Source organism: Apteryx mantelli, chromosome 6 (genome assembly GCF_036417845.1).
Source record: "Apteryx mantelli isolate bAptMan1 chromosome 6, bAptMan1.hap1, whole genome shotgun sequence".
Classification (NCBI taxonomy): Eukaryota; Metazoa; Chordata; class Aves; order Apterygiformes; family Apterygidae; genus Apteryx; species Apteryx mantelli.
In genome coordinates, this window is record NC_089983.1 from 39,254,030 (window position 1) to 39,272,428 (window position 18,399).

General features: G+C 40.9%; 1 protein-coding gene across 1 annotated transcript in view; it reads left to right on the plus strand.

The window, feature by feature from the left end:
• KALRN (kalirin RhoGEF kinase) overlaps window positions 1-18,399 on the plus strand; it is a 530,846-nt gene that overhangs the window by 206,890 nt on the left and 305,557 nt on the right. The window contains exons 4-5 of the mRNA XM_067299320.1: window positions 2,681-2,873; window positions 7,023-7,535. Coding sequence (XP_067155421.1) covers window positions 2,681-2,873; window positions 7,023-7,535 — 706 coding nt within the window. The remainder of the gene's footprint in view (window positions 1-2,680; window positions 2,874-7,022; window positions 7,536-18,399) is intronic.

Consider the following 18,399-nt stretch of genomic DNA (forward strand, 5'->3'; position numbering starts at 1 on the left):
CAGTACCTTCTGTTTCCCCTTTTCTTCTCAGTGCCTCCTGAGGGCTGGGGGTGGCTGGCGGAGAGACCTCACTAAACGCAAGATCCAGCCCATAGTTATCTCTCACTTCCCTACTGGGAATATCTGCCTTACTGCAAGCCGAATTTGCTGTCACAGTGGTGTCCGATCACATGTCTGGATGAGAGCATACTGCCTGCGCTCTAAAGCTGGGGCAGGGTCTGATTTCAGGGCTGCTTGGATCTAAGACTTTAGTTCAGGCTTGTAAACAGAAGACATCAGTTCCTCAGGACCTTACTGTTTTGTTTAGTGAAGCAGTTTTTTCTGTTATTCATCAGTAAATATTATATTAAGTTATTATCATTTTAGATCAGATTTGGTAAGCTGTCAGGCTGGCAGCAGCCATGGCGAGTTGGAATGAAATTAATATTGGTTATGCCTTGCTGTGGTTGCAATGTTTTTTTTTATTTATATAATGAAAGATACATTGTGCTTACCTGTTGCTATGTTTGTTGTTGGGGTACTTTGTGAGTCCATATAGCTCCAAGATCTCTTTGTCAACTGTTTGGAGCAAAAGCAATCCTTGGAAAAGTCAGTTCAGTATAAAAGGGGACAGTGGCTTGGCAGAAGTTATTGAAGACCCCATAAAGCTTTGCAAGAAAAGGGAAAAAAAGAAAAACAAAAGCCCTTCTATTCAGTCCTGTCTGATTCGATTCTTTGTCTCAGCTCTCGGACCAAAGGGCAAGAGGCAGTAGCACCACCAACAAAGCTTCTTTTACAGCCTTTTTTGGCATCAGTTATGGAAGGATTCAGATGTCTGACCTTTCAGCAGTAGGTAAAAAGAGAATAAAAAGATCTATATTGCTGGCAGTATTTGGAAGTGCTTGGTCTCCCTAGTTTTTCTCTGCACTGACTGTGCAGTGTGCTCTGGATGTGCCAGTAATGCTAAGGCAGAGGACCATGCTCATGGGCTTTGACTGCTCCTTTCTGGCCTTAAGTTGAGACTGTTCACGTTAGGGAACACTCTTAACATGGCAAAGTCCCCTTTGCCATGGGGGTCTGTCTGTGCACAAACCTTTCTACATCTTGTTAAGGTCACCAAGAACCTTAATTTTTATGTTATATATATATGAATCCAGTGTCCTTTCTATGAAGGATAGCCCTGTCTTTGTTCCAGACCAGAAACATAATTGTAAGTTTTGAAGAATTGTTTTCAATGAGATATGTAGGACCTGGATCTTATTTGCAGCAAGAGTGCTTTAAGTTCAGAGAGGAAGAGTGTAGTGAAAACCATCCTGCATGCGTACACACTGGGAGCATTTGTGTGGAGGCTAAACATGAATTCTTACATTTTCTGCATTATAACCATGCTTAATAATAACTGTCCTCAGCATATTTCAGAATCAAAATCATTCCAACAATGCCAACACTTGCTATTTTATGTTAACTTACATATGCCTTTATGTCTACAATATTGATCCTCTTTATGCTGCTGGCCAGTTTGCAGAAAGGTCAAGGGTGAAATATTCATTTATTAAAGAGAATTTCTTATTCTGTACCTCACTATAGCAAGCATTCATTATACAAAATATCCTTATCCTCTTCCATGTTTCTCTTCTTTCTATACTGTTCTTTCTGTTTCAATCTTCCTTTCTTCTTTCTGCATTTCCGTTCTTCTACCAGCCTTCCCCTTCCAGCAATAACCTCCATTCCATCAAGGTGTGGGGGGGATTAAAATCAGCAGTTGGACCATTCTGGCATTTTGAGTGCATCATCGATGAATTTTCAGCATTACCCTACCAACAGTACTAGTAGGGGTTAGGAAATTTCACTTTTTGTGCAAGTGTTTCAGCCCCACAGCAGACACTATGGATCCCTGAGTTGCCTCAGATTTGACTGAATCAACACGTCCTTTTAACATTTCTCATCTCTTCTCCCGAGGAAAAAGGGAAGGCATGTTTGCAAGCCAGTGCTTGCAGTGCTTGTGGCCCCATGCACGGCTAACGACCAGGCCAGATCACTGTGTTTAACATTTGAGAAGGGGGGTGCGAAGGCTGGCAGAAAAGTAAGACTGCAACCTTAAAAAGACCCTGCAACATTTGGAAGATCAATCAGGAGGGAGAAGGGCCTCAATTTTAACTGTGCACATGCTGAGTCACAAGGACTTTCTTTTCAGAGAATGATTGCCAGGTGCTTTTCTGGAAATTAGACTTTTAAAAAGCCCTTAAAGGGATGTCTAAAAGTGAAGGTACCCAGAATTGCTAGCTGCCAGCAGCGTTAAGGTGGAGAACTGTGCTTGTTGGCCTTGGTGGTGGCTTATTGAATGCAATAAATTGAAAGCAAAATCCATTATGTGTACACATATCTAACTACTATACAGATATAGTTGATTCTGTTTTCAATTGTATGAAAGTATGCATATTTTCAGTGAAAATTCAAATTGTATGTATTTGGGAAATAGAAGATTAAACTGCAACATATAAACTGGACTATTCATGTAAATTAGATTATAGCAAAACTTTTAAAATTTCATATTGCCTTTATGCTGTATTATCTTCTGCCTTTTATTTGGAAGTATAAAATTCCTTGCTTTGCTCTGAAGCACTGAATGCTAACAACAAAAGCTAAGTCTCGGTATGACTGTCACCAATATTAATATCCTGACATGCTTTTATCCCTACAGTGAAGATGTCTGTAAACGAGGATTCACTGTTATTATTGATATGCGGGGATCCAAATGGGATTTGATCAAGCCTCTTCTAAAGACCCTTCAAGAAGCCTTTCCTGCCGAGATTCACGTTGCCCTGATAATAAAGCCCGATAATTTCTGGCAGAAGCAGAAAACAAACTTCGGCAGTTCCAAGTTCATCTTTGAGGTGAGAACCACATGACGATGTTTGGTAATGCATTATCCCTGATTAGAAATTTTCTTCAGGCGAAAAAATTCCTAAGCCCTGTGCTGGCAGAAGAAGGCATTTGAGGACTGTTTCCCAGAGTGAGTTGGTGCCCTGGCATCAGATGCCTTCTTGCAAACTTGTTGGAAGGGGATGCACATTTCATCTTAGAGGTTCATAAGCATGGTTTGCTTTGGGTTTTTGTGTGTGTGTCTTTTTTTTTTTGGGTGGTGTTGCATTCAGTCTTCTGTTTCTTTTAGGAAAAAAACAACCACCAAATCAGTCAAAATACTAAAGATAAATTTCTCTAGATACTAACACATTGTCTTCTCTCCAGGTTCACCTAATGGCTCTTTTTAATAAAAGGCATTTAGACTAAATTTATCTACATATTGTCACTGCTTTAATTTAATTGAAATTTAATATTCAAAGTTAACAATAACAATAACAATTCATGTTAACAATAAGGTGCCTTGGGCAATTCGCTGAATGGTAACCAATATACAACACTGCATAATTAAAGGGAATTTTACTAACTTTGTCATTGATGAAGACAAGCCAGCTATATTCTTTTATTGCTTCTTAGCTTTCTGGGAATTTCAGCTTCTTACCCAAACAGAAGCAAAGCTCAGGTGCATGACGTGCTCATATATCAATCAGTATGTGCTCAGTCATGAGGTAGTCTTGATTTTTTTTTTTCTTGTTCTTTGCTGGGATATTATTCTGTAGCTGGCTCCCTTATGTACCAGTCCATTAATTTTAGAGACATACTCTGAATTTGCACCTCTGTAAATCAGAGTAGAATTTGCTACAGTTCTTAATGGTGACTGTAATGGAAGAGTATATTTAAGTATATATATCAGATCTATTGAAGTCAGTGTGGTGTAAATATGTCCTTATTTTCAACCTCTTCTTAAGGGCACTGTTGAATTGCAGTGGGCAGCTAGATTGCTGCTAAGCATTAACCAACTTTTACACTATTATCTCAGTTTAAGTTTTTGTAGATTGTTTTTTTTTCTGCCTGTCTCATGAAAACTTGATTAAAACCAGTCAGCTAAAAATGTCACCTTGTTTAAATGGGCCTTTACCTTCCATGTCTACTGCTATCTCCTGTGAGCCTTTGACAGCAAGGCTGTCTTCAGTATGTGAAGGTGACAGGCTGTGTCACCTCCACGGATTCCTCAAGCTTATTGAAATGCCTGGTCCTGGCAGAAGTGGCTGCTGCTACAGTGCACTGAGATTGGCAATGCTGCATATGGGGACAGAGAGGGATCAGGGCAGTGGGAAAGGGCAAGAAAGGAGAAATAGGGGCTACAGAAAAACATGGAGCAGGAGGGATCCTGTGCAGGGACTAGAAATAGAATAGCTTGCGGCATATGTGAAACCCTCCGTTTCACTTATATAGGGACACTAAAGGGCAGTCCCTTAGAAGCCCAAGACAGCTTATGCATATTTATCCAGGACTGAATTTCAATCCTCCAGTGGTTTAATAAACAGAATCAGTATCTCCCTAAAGCTTCAAAACCTAGAAGTAAAGTATCAGTCCTCAAATATGTATATTTTTTAGAACATTTGGTTGTTTTAAAATGCATTAATACTCTGGAGGCTTGACTTATATTTTTTCATTGTGTGGAGCTGGGGTGATGATAGGGAAGAGTAAACTGTGGTCAAGCTATTCTTCATAGTTACAGCTCTGAGTCTGTATTGTGTTAAAAACTCTTGACTCATTTCTGTACACACTGTCACACATTAAGGGTATTTTTATTTTGTATGTGTGCCTTTGAGCCCTAGTCTCTCTGCCAGGCTGTCATGTGGGCGCCTATAATGGTTCACAAACTTTTGGGCCAGAGGAGCAATGTCAGCTCTCTTGCTCTTTCTTGGACCACCTACAGGCAAACAGAACCGATGAGTCCTTCGATTTTAGGATTTTAAAGAGGTTCCTCAGGCCATGGCCCATCATCCCATAGACCCACTGCAATGTATAGGCCACAATCCAGGAACCTCTGTTTTAAAGGCCCAATAGCTATGATTAAAACACTAGATGCTTGTAGGAATAGGCTGCAGTGGAAGGCAGTGGAAGTCTGTGTTGATTTAACCCATCTACAAATGTAACAGTTACCACTGTCAGTTTTAAGGCCAAAATCTGCTACTGAGCTTAATGGAAGCAGTATGAATATGCCAGGGCAGATTATGACCCTTAGTGAAGGCTAATGATCTGGATTTTTATCGTGACGCTCTCTGACAGAATGGTTCTGCATTACAGTCCAAAGAGTGTATGCTTCAGTTTGTTTGGGAAGAGTTTGTCAGGTAAAGAAAAAAGGAAAAAAGGGTTTGATTGACTAATGCAGACTCCATAACCTCCTGCCACTTTGAGGGATAGACCAAGAAGCTTAGTTAGCATTAATTCAGAGATGTCTTCAAAATTATTTTCTTTCTCCTGCTGAAAGGGTTTAAATAGTGGGCAGTGCTTCTTAGGGTGATTTTTTTTAAAAGAAAGAAGAATGATGCCTGGCAAACAATTACTCTGTCTTACCACATACCTGCCCAGGTAAGGTTGTTTTCATATTAGTCTGATATAACTCCCTAGAGAAACAAATCTGAATAAAGAGATTTGCTGCAGAACTCTTCAAATGAAAAGCCTTGCTGCTATATCATCATGTCAAATTCTGAACATAAGAGCAACGCTTGCAGTAGCTTGACATACTGCAGGGTGAATGCCCAGGTATTAGCAATAAAGAGAAGTCTTTTCTTGACAGGCAGTTAAATTCTAAATTGAATTATCTCATTAAATACCTTGAAGGGGTCAGTGTACAGGTCAAGAGGTTTAGAAATCTGAAATCCCTCTTTGAAGCTGCATGCTTACCTTCCCACTGTTTGTTGGCTCTTCCTTCTGCCCTCCCCCTTCCCCAAAGCCTTTTCATGAAGGAACACTGCAGAAGAATTTTAAAATAATCTTTCTGCTGAGCATATGCTCAATAGAATCCCATTTTAATACATTGTAGGATGCCTGATATTTTTAGATGGATAAAAAAAATTGGAAGAAAAGCCTATTATTAACTTTAAACCAGTGGGCAGCCTACTTTTTGGACATAATTCAGAGTAATGGATGGGACTTGAGGTATTTTTCTTTATATATGACTTTTTCAAGATTGCCGTGATTACGAGTGCCTCTATTTTTGAAGAGCACAAACTCTGACATTCTTTAGAGGCCTGATTTTTAGGGGATACATGTGCAGCACTTTCTGAACATCACAAGCCTTTAAGGGCTGCCAACTTGAGTATTAACATGACCACTGAAAATCTCTAGTAATATTTGGAAGCCTGTGCTCATATTTCAGTAAAAATAATTTGTCAAAATGAATGGAAATAGCCTTCAGTTGTTGGGTCCTTAAGCTTTAAACTGCTTGCCAGGCACCCAGTGCATTTCTCTATCAGTGATTACTTTTTTTAGCAAAATCTGAATGAATTAAAACCATCTTTCATTGATTGTGTATGATTCATGAATGGTTCTTTCTATTAGCAATAAATTCTAATTGTTAATACTCCAGTGACATTTAATTTTTACATTGATTTTGGCTTAATCACATTAGAAAACACTAATATGAAAGAAAACTGGATTAATCGGAAGGAAAAAAACGGCATATTGTGTATTTTGGCAGGTTAGAATACCTGCCTCCTATGCTTAAAACTTTTGCTGCTGTACAGCCACTAGCCTGAATGTAATGCAAGAAATAGAATCCCTGTAATACCATATACCATGTAGTGAACAATCATGTCCACACAACCAACAGCCTCCGTAAGAAATCTTCAGTGTCCAACTGGTTAAAGTAATCCATGGCAGAAGCATTCTCATGATATGTTTTTGATAGTCTGGTTGGCCTAAAAAGATAGACATTATTCCAGTAAATAGCATGCCTTAAAACAAATAAATAAATAAAATCAGTGTCATTAATAGACTATTTTCAGTCTGATTAATTCATCAAAGTTAAATATAGTCCTCAACATCTTTTACAATGTTCCTTCAATTATGTATGGATGAGGAAAATAATCCCTTCATGCCATTTATGGATTGCACTGTTATTTCTGGTTAGACAGTCACTGATTCAAATGCTGTCATTTTCCCTTCCTTAGACAAGTATGGTCTCTGTTGAAGGCCTGGCAAAACTGGTGGATCCTTCTCAACTGACGGATGAGTTTGAAGGATCTTTGGATTACAACCATGATGAATGGATAGAGTTGCGCGTCTCCTTGGAAGAGTTTTTCAACAGTGCTATTCATTTATTATCAAGGCTGGAGGACCTCCAGGAAATGTTGGCTAGGAAGGAATTTCCAGTTGATGTTGAGGGCTCAAGAAGGCTAATTGATGAGCACACGCAGCTTAAGAAAAAAGTGATTAAAGCTCCGGTGGAAGAACTGGATCGTGAGGGTCAGAGGTTATTACAATGCATAAGGTGCAGTGATGGTTTTTCTGGTAGGAACTGCATTCCTGGAAGTGCAGATTTTCAAAGTCTTGTGCCAAAGATCACCAGCCTTTTAGACAAGCTGCATTCCACCCGGCAACACTTGCATCAGATGTGGCATGTCCGCAAGTTGAAATTGGACCAGTGCTTTCAACTCCGACTTTTTGAACAAGATGCTGAGAAGGTAGGGAATAATCTACTCCTTTGATGCTTTTACCAAGACATTATCACAAGGGCACTTTGACCATTTTTTCTTTCTATAATTAGCAACATGGGGTATTAATTGCAGGTGTAAATCTCATGATGCCAGCAGATGTACTTTATGTGATTCATAAACCAAATTCACTGAAGTAATTGTTGGATGTAGCACGCATAATGACATCCAGAATAACCTGCTTGTGTCACTTTTGGTGAAAGTTCATCTGCTTTTTCATGTCATAGTGGGTACATTTGGTAGACATTATCATGAGGATCAGGCTTTATTCAAGTTTCTTCTACTAAACTTATGAATGTATTTTTCTGCCTGTCATAGCGCCTAAAGAAGAATAATTTTAGGGTTTGATTTACTATGATTAATGTTTGCACTTTTTGTGAGTCTATGGGATCTCTGTAGCTAAATTCCTCCTAACTGTTATCCCAGTCCACATCTTCAGTTTACCTTTCCTAGGAAATCACAACAGGATCTGCAACAGGTAAAATCTTTAGTCATGGAACTGAGTACTAAGGACGTGGCCACTTAGTTCCCACAGCATGAGATCTGAGATTGTGTTTAGGTTCAGGCTTAAATAAACATATAAATAGACCATGAGAAAGTATTCTCAAATGACGACAGTGTGCAAAACTCACTGTGGCTGGTTTGCATTAAACAGCACATAAGGATGGCATTTGACTTCATACCTGATGCTGAGTCAGTGGCCAAGATTCCTATTCACCAACATAAGATCAGATTTGAGAAATATTTAACATTAAATTATTCCATAGAGAGATTGCATTGCAACTTCCTATTTCTTAGACATTTGTAATGTAGCATATCAGCCTGAAAAACACGTAGTATGTCTTCAGATGAACTACAATATACAAAAGAATGTAGGGCAACAGAAGCATTGGTAAGTAACATGGTTTTATGAAGCTATAATTCCATAGCATAACAAGAAGTGTGTAGTATAGCTGCAGTTACATCCCTATTCCTACCCTCTTCAGAAGATACTCATCTGAGAACCTGTGGTAGATAGGGAAGTCCCCTGAAAGAGAAGCATGGCACCTTGTCATGCTAGTTGAAAAGGCTTGCTAAAACAATCAGTGTCCCCTGCCCAGGTTTCATATACAACAATGCCTGTATATGTCAATAATGCACAATAAAGCAGACTTCTTATACTGTTCTGCTGCTGTCTGCCTCTGGAAGCATTGACGGGTACTGATTTTGGTGATTTTACGTTAGAAAACTGTATTGAGTCTTGGCTGTCTCACCCTCTTTATGCAGAAGTGCTTGGAGTCTGATTAGGCGGTTTTGTGAGAAGTCCTCACTGCACATATAAAACTGTAGGTCACAGAAGTACGGTATTCTCAGGGGAAGGTACTGAGCTCTCGGACTCGTGCTTATCTAGTCTGTGTATATCCATCAAAAGCCCCAATCTCTGAGTCTCCTCCACTTAATGTACAATACGGTTGTTTTACTAATGTGTTTGCATGGACCCAGGAGCGATAGAAGAAGAAATGCAGACCTCATCTGAAAAGGGAACCCATTGAAGGTGATATTTTTTATCAGGTGCAAATTAATACTTATTTTTAAAATGTCAGGGAAAAACACATTGTAGAAACAAATACAATCTTCAGTAGTGTGAAGCAAGACAGAAGACATTGGTTTTCAGTGCATGTACTAAGTATCTCTAAGGAGGGCTGTGACCAAAAGGGCTCCATCATTGTATAATCAATCCTCTTTCTGGGAAAACCGTGAATTTAGATGAGTCTCTAAAATGAGAATCTCTGCAGTGTCAGTCAAGAATATGTGACTCATCTGAATACATGAAGCTTTTGTGATGAAGGAAGAAGCAGTGAGAATGTGACTTCTGCCTTTTTAACACTGCCTGACTCGAGCAATTTCAACTGACAAAACAGGGATTTTGATCTTCTAGATCTCTCTTACATATCTACCCCTTACCTCTTAACTAAACACCCAGTCTTGCTTTGGCTTCCCAGGGTAGCGCTCCTTGTTTTTTCTTGGACTGTACTTCTACACTTTCCCAAAGAATAGAAAATATTTTGTTGTTTTCTACTCTCAAGCCAGTGTTTTTTAATCTTTTCAGTGTGTGGCACCCTAAAACTGTTCCAGAGAAGGTTGCAGGCCCTTTTACTTGACATTTCAAATATGCAGACTGATGTAAAATATAAATGTGCTTGTTTTCCTTAGCTGCCTTTTGCAGGTCTCTTTGAAATAGTCCGACCATCTCATGCTGGAAAGTACTTGTTTCATAAAAAGTTCAGAGCTAAATCCAGTGAGTACCGTCTCTCCTGTATAAATATCCACCACAGTATGTCTGTGTATTGAATTTTAAAGTTTCCTGATACCTCCATTTGCTCAGCTGAACTCTACCCTCTAGCATTAGGTGTAGTAGCAGAGACAGGATGGTCTTCATCTCCTGGGGAGACAAACAGCTCTTTCTCTATAATCTGGATATGTCATTTAGTACTTATCAAATGACAGCTCTAATACCCTGTAAAAAGTCAAACACTGACGTAAAATTCTGAATATAAATAAGGTTTTAAGGCCTTTTAAAATATTTCTGTATACTCGTTGGGTGATATTTTAGGAAACCATTTTAATAAGGAGAAAATGGACAAGGACTTTGCATTTTCCAGACACCTCTTATTTTAAAGATTTCAAGTGTCCTCATTGCCTGAAAAATACTTAAAGGAGGAAGAGAAAAAAAGGGGACACTAGAAGGAAAAATATGCAGTATTTTAAGCCCCTTGGTCTTCTGAACCCCTTGGTCTCAAAATATTCTAGGTGTTCAAAGCAAAGCAATTCACACTTTTTTTTCTCATAGATCCCCTCTCTCTGAAAATTTATAAGTGACAGTTGCTGGCCAGACACTTAAATTATTCAAAGCAAAAGGTATCTTGCTTCCCAGGGTACTCCATCTTACAGCAGTAAAAGTCTCTCTTCAAACAACTGAAGCACAGCTAGGTAGGCTAGGGTACTAATCCTACTGAGACTGGGTCAGTCAGATTGAGCTCTTTTCACTGTTTGCAAAAGTGTACTGGATACCGATAAGAAATATGACTGTGGGTTCTTGTTCTTCCCCCACCCTCTTTGAGTGATTAGAGGCTCCAGGCTGGGACCAGACGGTCTGAAAAGTTGTCTGCTGAGCAACTCGCATGTTTGGTAAAAGAAACGGAGGGGTTAGCAGTCCCACCCTGGGCTTCTCCCACTGGAATCGGTGGTGGAATGCAGCTGTCTGTAGAGAAACTTCATCTCCATGTCAGGCCTTTTGGGTTTTTGTTTTCCCATGCTGGCGCAGAGGGAGAACAAAAGTTGGGCTATCGCATGGGCACAAGCAGTGCAGCGGGACTGAATCGCCGGATGGAAACTGGAAGCTCCTTGGAGCTCAAGTCAGCAGACAGTCATCCAGGCAGGTCGGCCACGTGGGGAGCTTTGGCAGAGTGATGTGAGGAAGTTCACATGCTGTGCAGTGCTGACTCTAATGATCTGCTGATAAATAACACATTTCAGCCTCCAGTGTAGCCCTGACCCGCACTGCTAACAAATTCATTCCTCACCAACTAATATACATTTTTATATATACGTGTGTGTGTGTGTGTGTGTGTGTGTATGACTGAAACCAGAACTGAGTCTTCACTGTGTTTTTACTGGATAACAGGGAAAATATTTTTAGCCATTAGTAACATGAAGAATGTAGTTTGGTTTAAATTGAATATTGTTTAAAACAAAAAACCACAATCAACATAGATCCAACTATTAGAACAATCTGAGAAATGTTAATTGATTGGTTGAAATCTGGACAGGGAGAAGAATTCAGGAAAGATTCCACATGCTTTGCACTTGAATAAATACCAGGAAAAGACAACAAATTATCCTACTCTGCACTTTCCAGGCCTTCTGGAAATGATCTGTAACTGGCACCCACCTTGATTTTTGTAGGAATTTCCCCATCATTCTCAGTTGATTCCATATCAGTTTTACTCCCCCTGCATGTATCTGAATGAAAAACAGTTATCATGATGTAATCGCCGTTGTCCACATTAAATACAAACAATATAGTCATCAGCTTGACTGAACCAAGGATCTCTGTTGTGAACTTGTAGCACCAGAGCAAAGAAAGAGCAGGCTGCTATAATATCAGTGGGGTCAGCCACTAACATGAGACAGAGACCTGTTCTTTCTATCCCAACCTCCCCCTTCTGCTTTCTGCTTTTCCAAAGTCATATCACAGTGCAAAAGCAAACTCCAAAAAATGGCAGCCGCAGTTATAAAATGCAGTGAGTGAATTCCACTTGAAGGTTGCGGTGGGAGGAACTTTTTGTTCACACTGGGCCAACTTTTTGGAAAGTCTAGTGGCAAACCACAGGCCACATTTAGTTTGCAAGGGACAGCAAAGTAGCCAGCTTGCAGCCAAAACTTCCTGCCTTTCAAAGCTTCCCTTTGAAAAACATACTTCTGCTTGTGGTTTTGCCCATGGAGCAAGATGGGGGAGGCTGTGCCGGCTGCCAGGGGCTGCTGTGGGACTGCTGCTCGGCAGGTAGCTACCGAGGGAGGAAGCAGGGAGCCCAGGAACAGCACAGGGGATGGCCTCTAGGTCATACCCTGCAATGGCTGTTCCTCCCAGTTCCCAGACTATGTGACCAGGATGAGGTTACAGGAAGATTTTGGTAAGTGTATGAGTGATCTGAAGGTAATAACAATGCAAAGTTCTTATGGTAAAAGACAAGTTTGGAAGGGGGGAGGACTAGGCAAGACGTAAAGGCTGAGGGGGACGAGGTGGAATTACGGTTGCACCAATCCCCCTGCATCCCACCACTATGCAGGTGTGGGCAGTGAGGCTGTGGCTCTGCGGAGCACATGCTCCCTTCCCACACACAGCCCTGATTTAGGACTTTTCCTTAGTCTGGTCTCCTTAAATAAGGGAACTGGTGAGTGTTATTCTGCTAGATAGGCTCTGTGAGAATCAGTCTCCATTTAGTCACACAAATAATGGAGCCTTTGGCCTCTGAAAGAGGAAACTCGCAGATAAACCAGCTGTACTGGACTCCTGTCCAGTGTCCTATTCCTCTTCCTGATGAAAGGACTGGGAAAACTACTGATTTTTGGCAGGAGCACAATATGGCACAATATGCCCATTTGCAGTTATTCTCAAGTGCCAGATGAAACTTAGGAGTTCCTGGCCTAGAATCTAGCTTAACAACATACACAGTCTAGAAAGATAACAGAGAACTTGACTACAGTCAAGTCAATGGGAGAGGAGATTATCCAATAAGCATGTAAACTGAGTATTTAAACCATGCTTACCACACTCTTATTGGAGTATTACACCTGGCAAAGGTTTATGTTCCTCAGAAGGAAGGAATGCTGTGCATCCTTTGTCTAAAAACCTGTAGAATAACTTTGGTGTAATAGTAGAAACCTAAGTGTGGAAATTTGCCCTTTGCTTTAGGAAAAAAATTGGAATGAAGAAAGAAACATTGGTATTTTGCTGCTTGAGAGAAGCGGGAGTATTGGTACATTTATGACCAAGATTATGATGCATATCTGCATCAACCGTTTCAAGCATTACTTCCCTTTACACTGCACTTAAAAATTCTGATGCTGTATACACTGTAATAAAATGCATTACAAATCTGATGATATGATCCTTCTTGCTAATAGGAGGCAGTTTATTTTATTACAGTCCATTAAGTACAGCAATAGTAACTGTTCCTTTAGTCAAGTGATGCTGTGTGGGGAAGCATTTCCTAGAAATGGGTCTTAGCTGACTTTCCAGAATAGCAGCATAAGAAAGATTGAAAAGATCAGCAACATCTTCACTTCCTTCTTCACTTCCCTTCATCTCCACTTTTCCTTATTGCAGCAGTGTCAAAAGACCCTGGAAGTGATACATAAGTAGATGGCAGAGTCTTCCCATTTACATCTTGTCTTATTAACCCTTAAGGATTTGTGTAATGCCAAAAGCCATAGCATCTGGCAATGGGCAACTTCCTGATACACTAAGTTGACTGGACAGACTCCTCAGACTGAGATAAAGTCCACTCAGGACCAACCATTTCCCCACTATTATTTCGCTGCTGCTAGAAGTGCTCAGTTTCTCTGATCTGTTCTACGTGCCATATATACATTTGCCTCCCAGATTTTGTGTGAAAATATGGCTTAGAAATTACTGGAAGCGGGATGTGTCTCAAGCAATGAGTCTGGGAAACTGATGAGAAAAGTACCGAGGAGCTGACAGGGGGGAAAGCTGTCATATGTGAAATGAATGTAAAAAGTGACTGAGTTCTGGGGAGAGTCAGGTGGTTAGTTAGGACTGGGGAGGAGGTAGGAGGCATATTAGGAGGGGAAAGAAGCAGAATCAGGATAATAATGAGAGCATATCCTTAGTGTCTTGCACCAAGGAGAAATATATATGCCTCCTGTGCTGTTCCACTGGGGAAGGATTTGTTAATGAATTTCTGTGTTAAACTGTTAACAGTAATAATCATACAGGCATAATGAGCATGGATTAGAAATGGCTTTTTGCATAAGACAGATTTCACTGAAGTTACATGAACACCACATTGGCATACAGAACTCAGTGTGCCCTGGATTTTCAGTCTAAGTACTTACACCATGGATATCACAACAGCACAGTAAATGAGCGTCACAGTAAGGAGCTTTCCCAGAGCTTTCAAATACAGGGGGTGTTGTTAGACCTGAGATAAGCTCCGTAAGACTTCCTCAATTAAAAAAAGCCAATAAGCTTAGTGTTTTCTGCAGAGACATTTGACTGAGGGCCTCTGCGAGGCTCCTTTGAGCACGTTGCTTTCCTCTGAGCCCATCCCAAATGCCTGTGCAGCAAAGGGACAGTGGCAGTGGGATACAGATCCTGACTCCAGATCGGGAGAGGTACAGAACTGGGGTCTGTGTGTGTAAGCATGCAGGTGTTTGCAGAGAGCTTTATGAGACAAGAGACCAAGATTTTACTGCTAAGCAAGAATGGTATTCCTTACCCATAGTCCTACAGAAAGAGTTCTTAGAGATCACAGGGACTCAATTTGTCATCGTCACCTAGCCCTCTCAGCCCGAAGCAGCTGCTTCTCTCTTCATGAGGCAAAATCATTTGCTTTCATGCTAGTTTTAGCTGGATCCCCTGACCCCACTTCATTTTGCTGCTAGAGGCATCTGTTACAAAAGATGGAGGCCTGGTTCAGTCAAGCAGTGAGAGACTCAACTTCTCTGTAAATTAGTGGAAGACTCTCACAGTCTCTTTAGAAATTACCCCGATGGATATTCAGCAAGCCACCGTTGTTAGAGCCCTACATGCAGGACCCACACGCTTCTGAAGTTTCCTGGGTGCTGTGTAGCCACCATCTCGAGCCACCATGTCTGGCTCCAGCCTTACTGGTGGAGGAGTTAGAGACTTTGCCACCCCATTACAGAAATGGGATCTTACTTCCGGCTACCTCTGTTGGTGGCCTCCACAATATTCTGGTTATGTAAGCATACATTTATAACATTATGGGCATTCTGATTTGCCAGGGCTTGTAAGACTCTAAGTACATGAAAAACAGGCTTTGAAAATGTTCCTGGCACAATTGCTCTTTATTTTTAAGCTATAGAAGAAATATAAAGATCTCCATATTTATGGATCTGAAAGGGAGTAAACATGACTATATGAATAGACACTGCTCAAGAACAACATTAAAGTATTTTAAGTAGTTTTTGCTTCTTTTTCTCTGCCTTTTCTCATACATATGGATTCTTGCACAGAGTGCCTGTTCACTCCTGAAACATTGTTTCCATATCTGGTCTCTACTCTCTCATACTGCCAGTGACAAATTCTTTTTTATAATCTGAAGTTTCCCATGGCATATGGTGCCTTTTTTGGTATAGAGGTTCTCACTAGATGACTTGTTTTTCACCCTTCATAAAGTCAGACTTGGGATACCAGTGCTGGGAAGGGAAGTCAGCAGTCAGTCCAAAGAAGCTGCTGTTTGAATAGATGGTTGTCAATGCCTAACCATCACCCACAGTCATTCCTGTGCCATCCTTTGTATTTAAGCCCCCTCTGAAAGTAAAAACACAATGGAGAGGATAAGCTCCATATTCAAAATGAAGTTTTTGCTCTGACACAGAACTGCTAATACCAGACAGAACGCAGAAGGTGAGTGCATATTGTTTCCCTAAATTGTTGCCTTTACAAACACCGTCTTACTGCATCAGACCTTAAAATGTTGGAAGGATAATTCCACAGGCGATAGGGAAAGGAAACTTAACCTGAGACTCAGCTGGGAGCATGTACAATGGTTAACTGCACTTCTGTATGGCACGTAGCACACTGAGGTACTGAAATCTTATTCTGCTTGACGTAAGATGTTTTATGTAAAAACCTTTGCAGCAGCATCAATCAGTATGGGACAAAGGACCAACACAGAAAAATCATATCAAAGAGAGAAACTGTATATCCATCCTTAAAAAATCTGTGTATTTCCCAAAATGCACCTGTATGCAAGCTCCAGTCACTTTTATTTAATTACTTCACACATCTTAGAATAAAGGAGGCTCTAATAAGACAGGTGAGAATTGAAAGCATGTAGCAATAACTCTATTGTGACAGCACAGTTTTTCATTAGTTTTCACTGTGTTTATTCAAATGTGCTATCTTTTTTTTTTTTGCATTTAAAAATAATTGAATTCTTGCTACTGAGTAGTGCTACTGCTTTGTCTCGAAGTGCATCAGTGCTCTTTCTCTTGGATAAGCCACTATTAGATGTTCCGATGTAGCTGAACAAACGTTATGATGTTCTGAATGCAACTTTTCTGAATTTTTTCTGAAGATCAGTGGCAGCAGAACAGAACTAAGAGGTTATGGATTCCCCAAATTACTGGGTTTACCTGGTCACAGACTTTCTTTTTCAAAAAGAAACAAAGTTTGTCTAGAAACAGAAAAACTGCTTATAACAAGGGATGCGTGCCGAAGACATTTCAGAGTGGGACCAGCACCTTCGGCTTTGGAAGGCTCTGAGGGTGGCAGCTAAAATCTGCAGTCGCCTCCACCAAATCATGGACAGGAAAGAATTACTGGGGAAGTATGAGGTAAATCCTCTTCAGCACCTATAAGGATAAATTACTTGCAAATTCCTTCATCCTGAATAGAAAGATGAATCCTGTGTAGTCTGTAGGCCTCAGTTAGGAACCTCCATGCTGGGACTTGAAGTCTCGGCAGGCTATGGCTGTGAATTAAAGATGCAGATAGCTGATATCTGCTCTGTTTAATATGAGGTAGACATCTGGCAGGTTGCTAATGCCATCTTCAATTTGTTGCCCCCAATCTAAAGTGAAGAGTTGCCAGAGCAGGAAGTGATCATGGGGTGCTCTGTGGGAACTGTTCATTACTTTGACCACTGCTGGTCCCACTTAATAAGATCCTGTTCTTAGTATCTGTAGGAAAGAACAGATTTTGCAAGATCAGGAGATCATTATCGAAGTTTTTAACTTCTCTCAAAGCACAAACAGAGCTCATTTCTGCTAATTGGATTGTAAAATCAAAATGTCTTCTTTATTAGTAATGTTCCAGAAGAGCTTCCAACTTTTTTACAGTGTTAACCTTGTATCCTGCTATTTTCTTATTTATCAGTCAAGGCCACGGGAGGTCTTCCCCTATGCACCATTAGCATTGTGAACATTTGCTTTTCTGCCTTTCCATCCACCACTAGAAAGTTTGGGCACAAATCTAATAACAACAGGACAAATTCACAAGTACACGCCAACTGCTTTGTGCTGCTCCTCCAACTGAAAGCAGCTACAAACCCAGTTTTGCCATCTGGTTTGAGGAAGAGTGGGATTGCCTTGCCTGCTGAGCAGAGCAGTAGAGGGAATTGGATAAATACACATCAGAAGTCTTCTTCCTGGTGGATATTACTCTAGCAGTGAATGTCACCTAACCCTTGTTGCAAGCATTATTTCTTTAACCATGGAGGAGGGATCCCTCCCTTTTGGAGCGTACTGTTGACACTGCTGTTGCTGCTGCAGTGAGTCTGTTGCTGGTTTGACAGCTCTGAGGGTACAAACTTCCTCCCCTAACACTGGGACCTGAGTTCAAACTCCATGGGCAAAACACATAAGAATCTCTCTGATGGCATTTGTGCTGCTGATTTTTAAGATATGGACAGCCGTCCATCAGGAAGGGTAATCGTCTGCCAGAGACTGATTGCTTTTGAGCTGGATTGGCTTTGGAGCAGCAAAATGAAAGTACAAAGGATTCAAGGTTCAAAGTGAAAAAAGGGGAATTAAAAACCACAGGGGTTAACCGCCTTGCCTCCTGCCACACAGGAAGCCTGTCCTGAAGTAGGAGTCCTGATCTGATGTGTAAAACAGTCTGCTTTCCATCTTTCTTAATCCATCCATCCTGCTGGGTGCTGCCAAATCTGCTCTTTTGCAGGCAGCTAAGTATGCTGCCTCTGCAGCATGTGGAATTGAACCTGATCTTTGTGATGGGAATGCAAATACAACAACAATTCCTTGCTCCGTTGCTACAAGTAGGGGTGAGGAAGGCTTGCGCGTTTCCTTGACGCTTAGCACGCCCTGTAACACAGTTACAGCCGTCTGGGGCTGCTTACTATTGGATTTACACTGGATCATCCAACACACTTGTGACCTTGCAGCGCCAGAGGGCAGAACATTAACCGAAGGATGGCGTAGTTCCTGCTTGAGGTTTCCAAGCAATCACACTGCAGCCTGCCCTCTCCTAACTGTAAGGAAACAGCCCTGAAGCCTGCTGCTGCCGAAACTGGAACACCGTGTGCTGTACTATTTGTAGTTTCCTGCTGCCGACATTGCATAC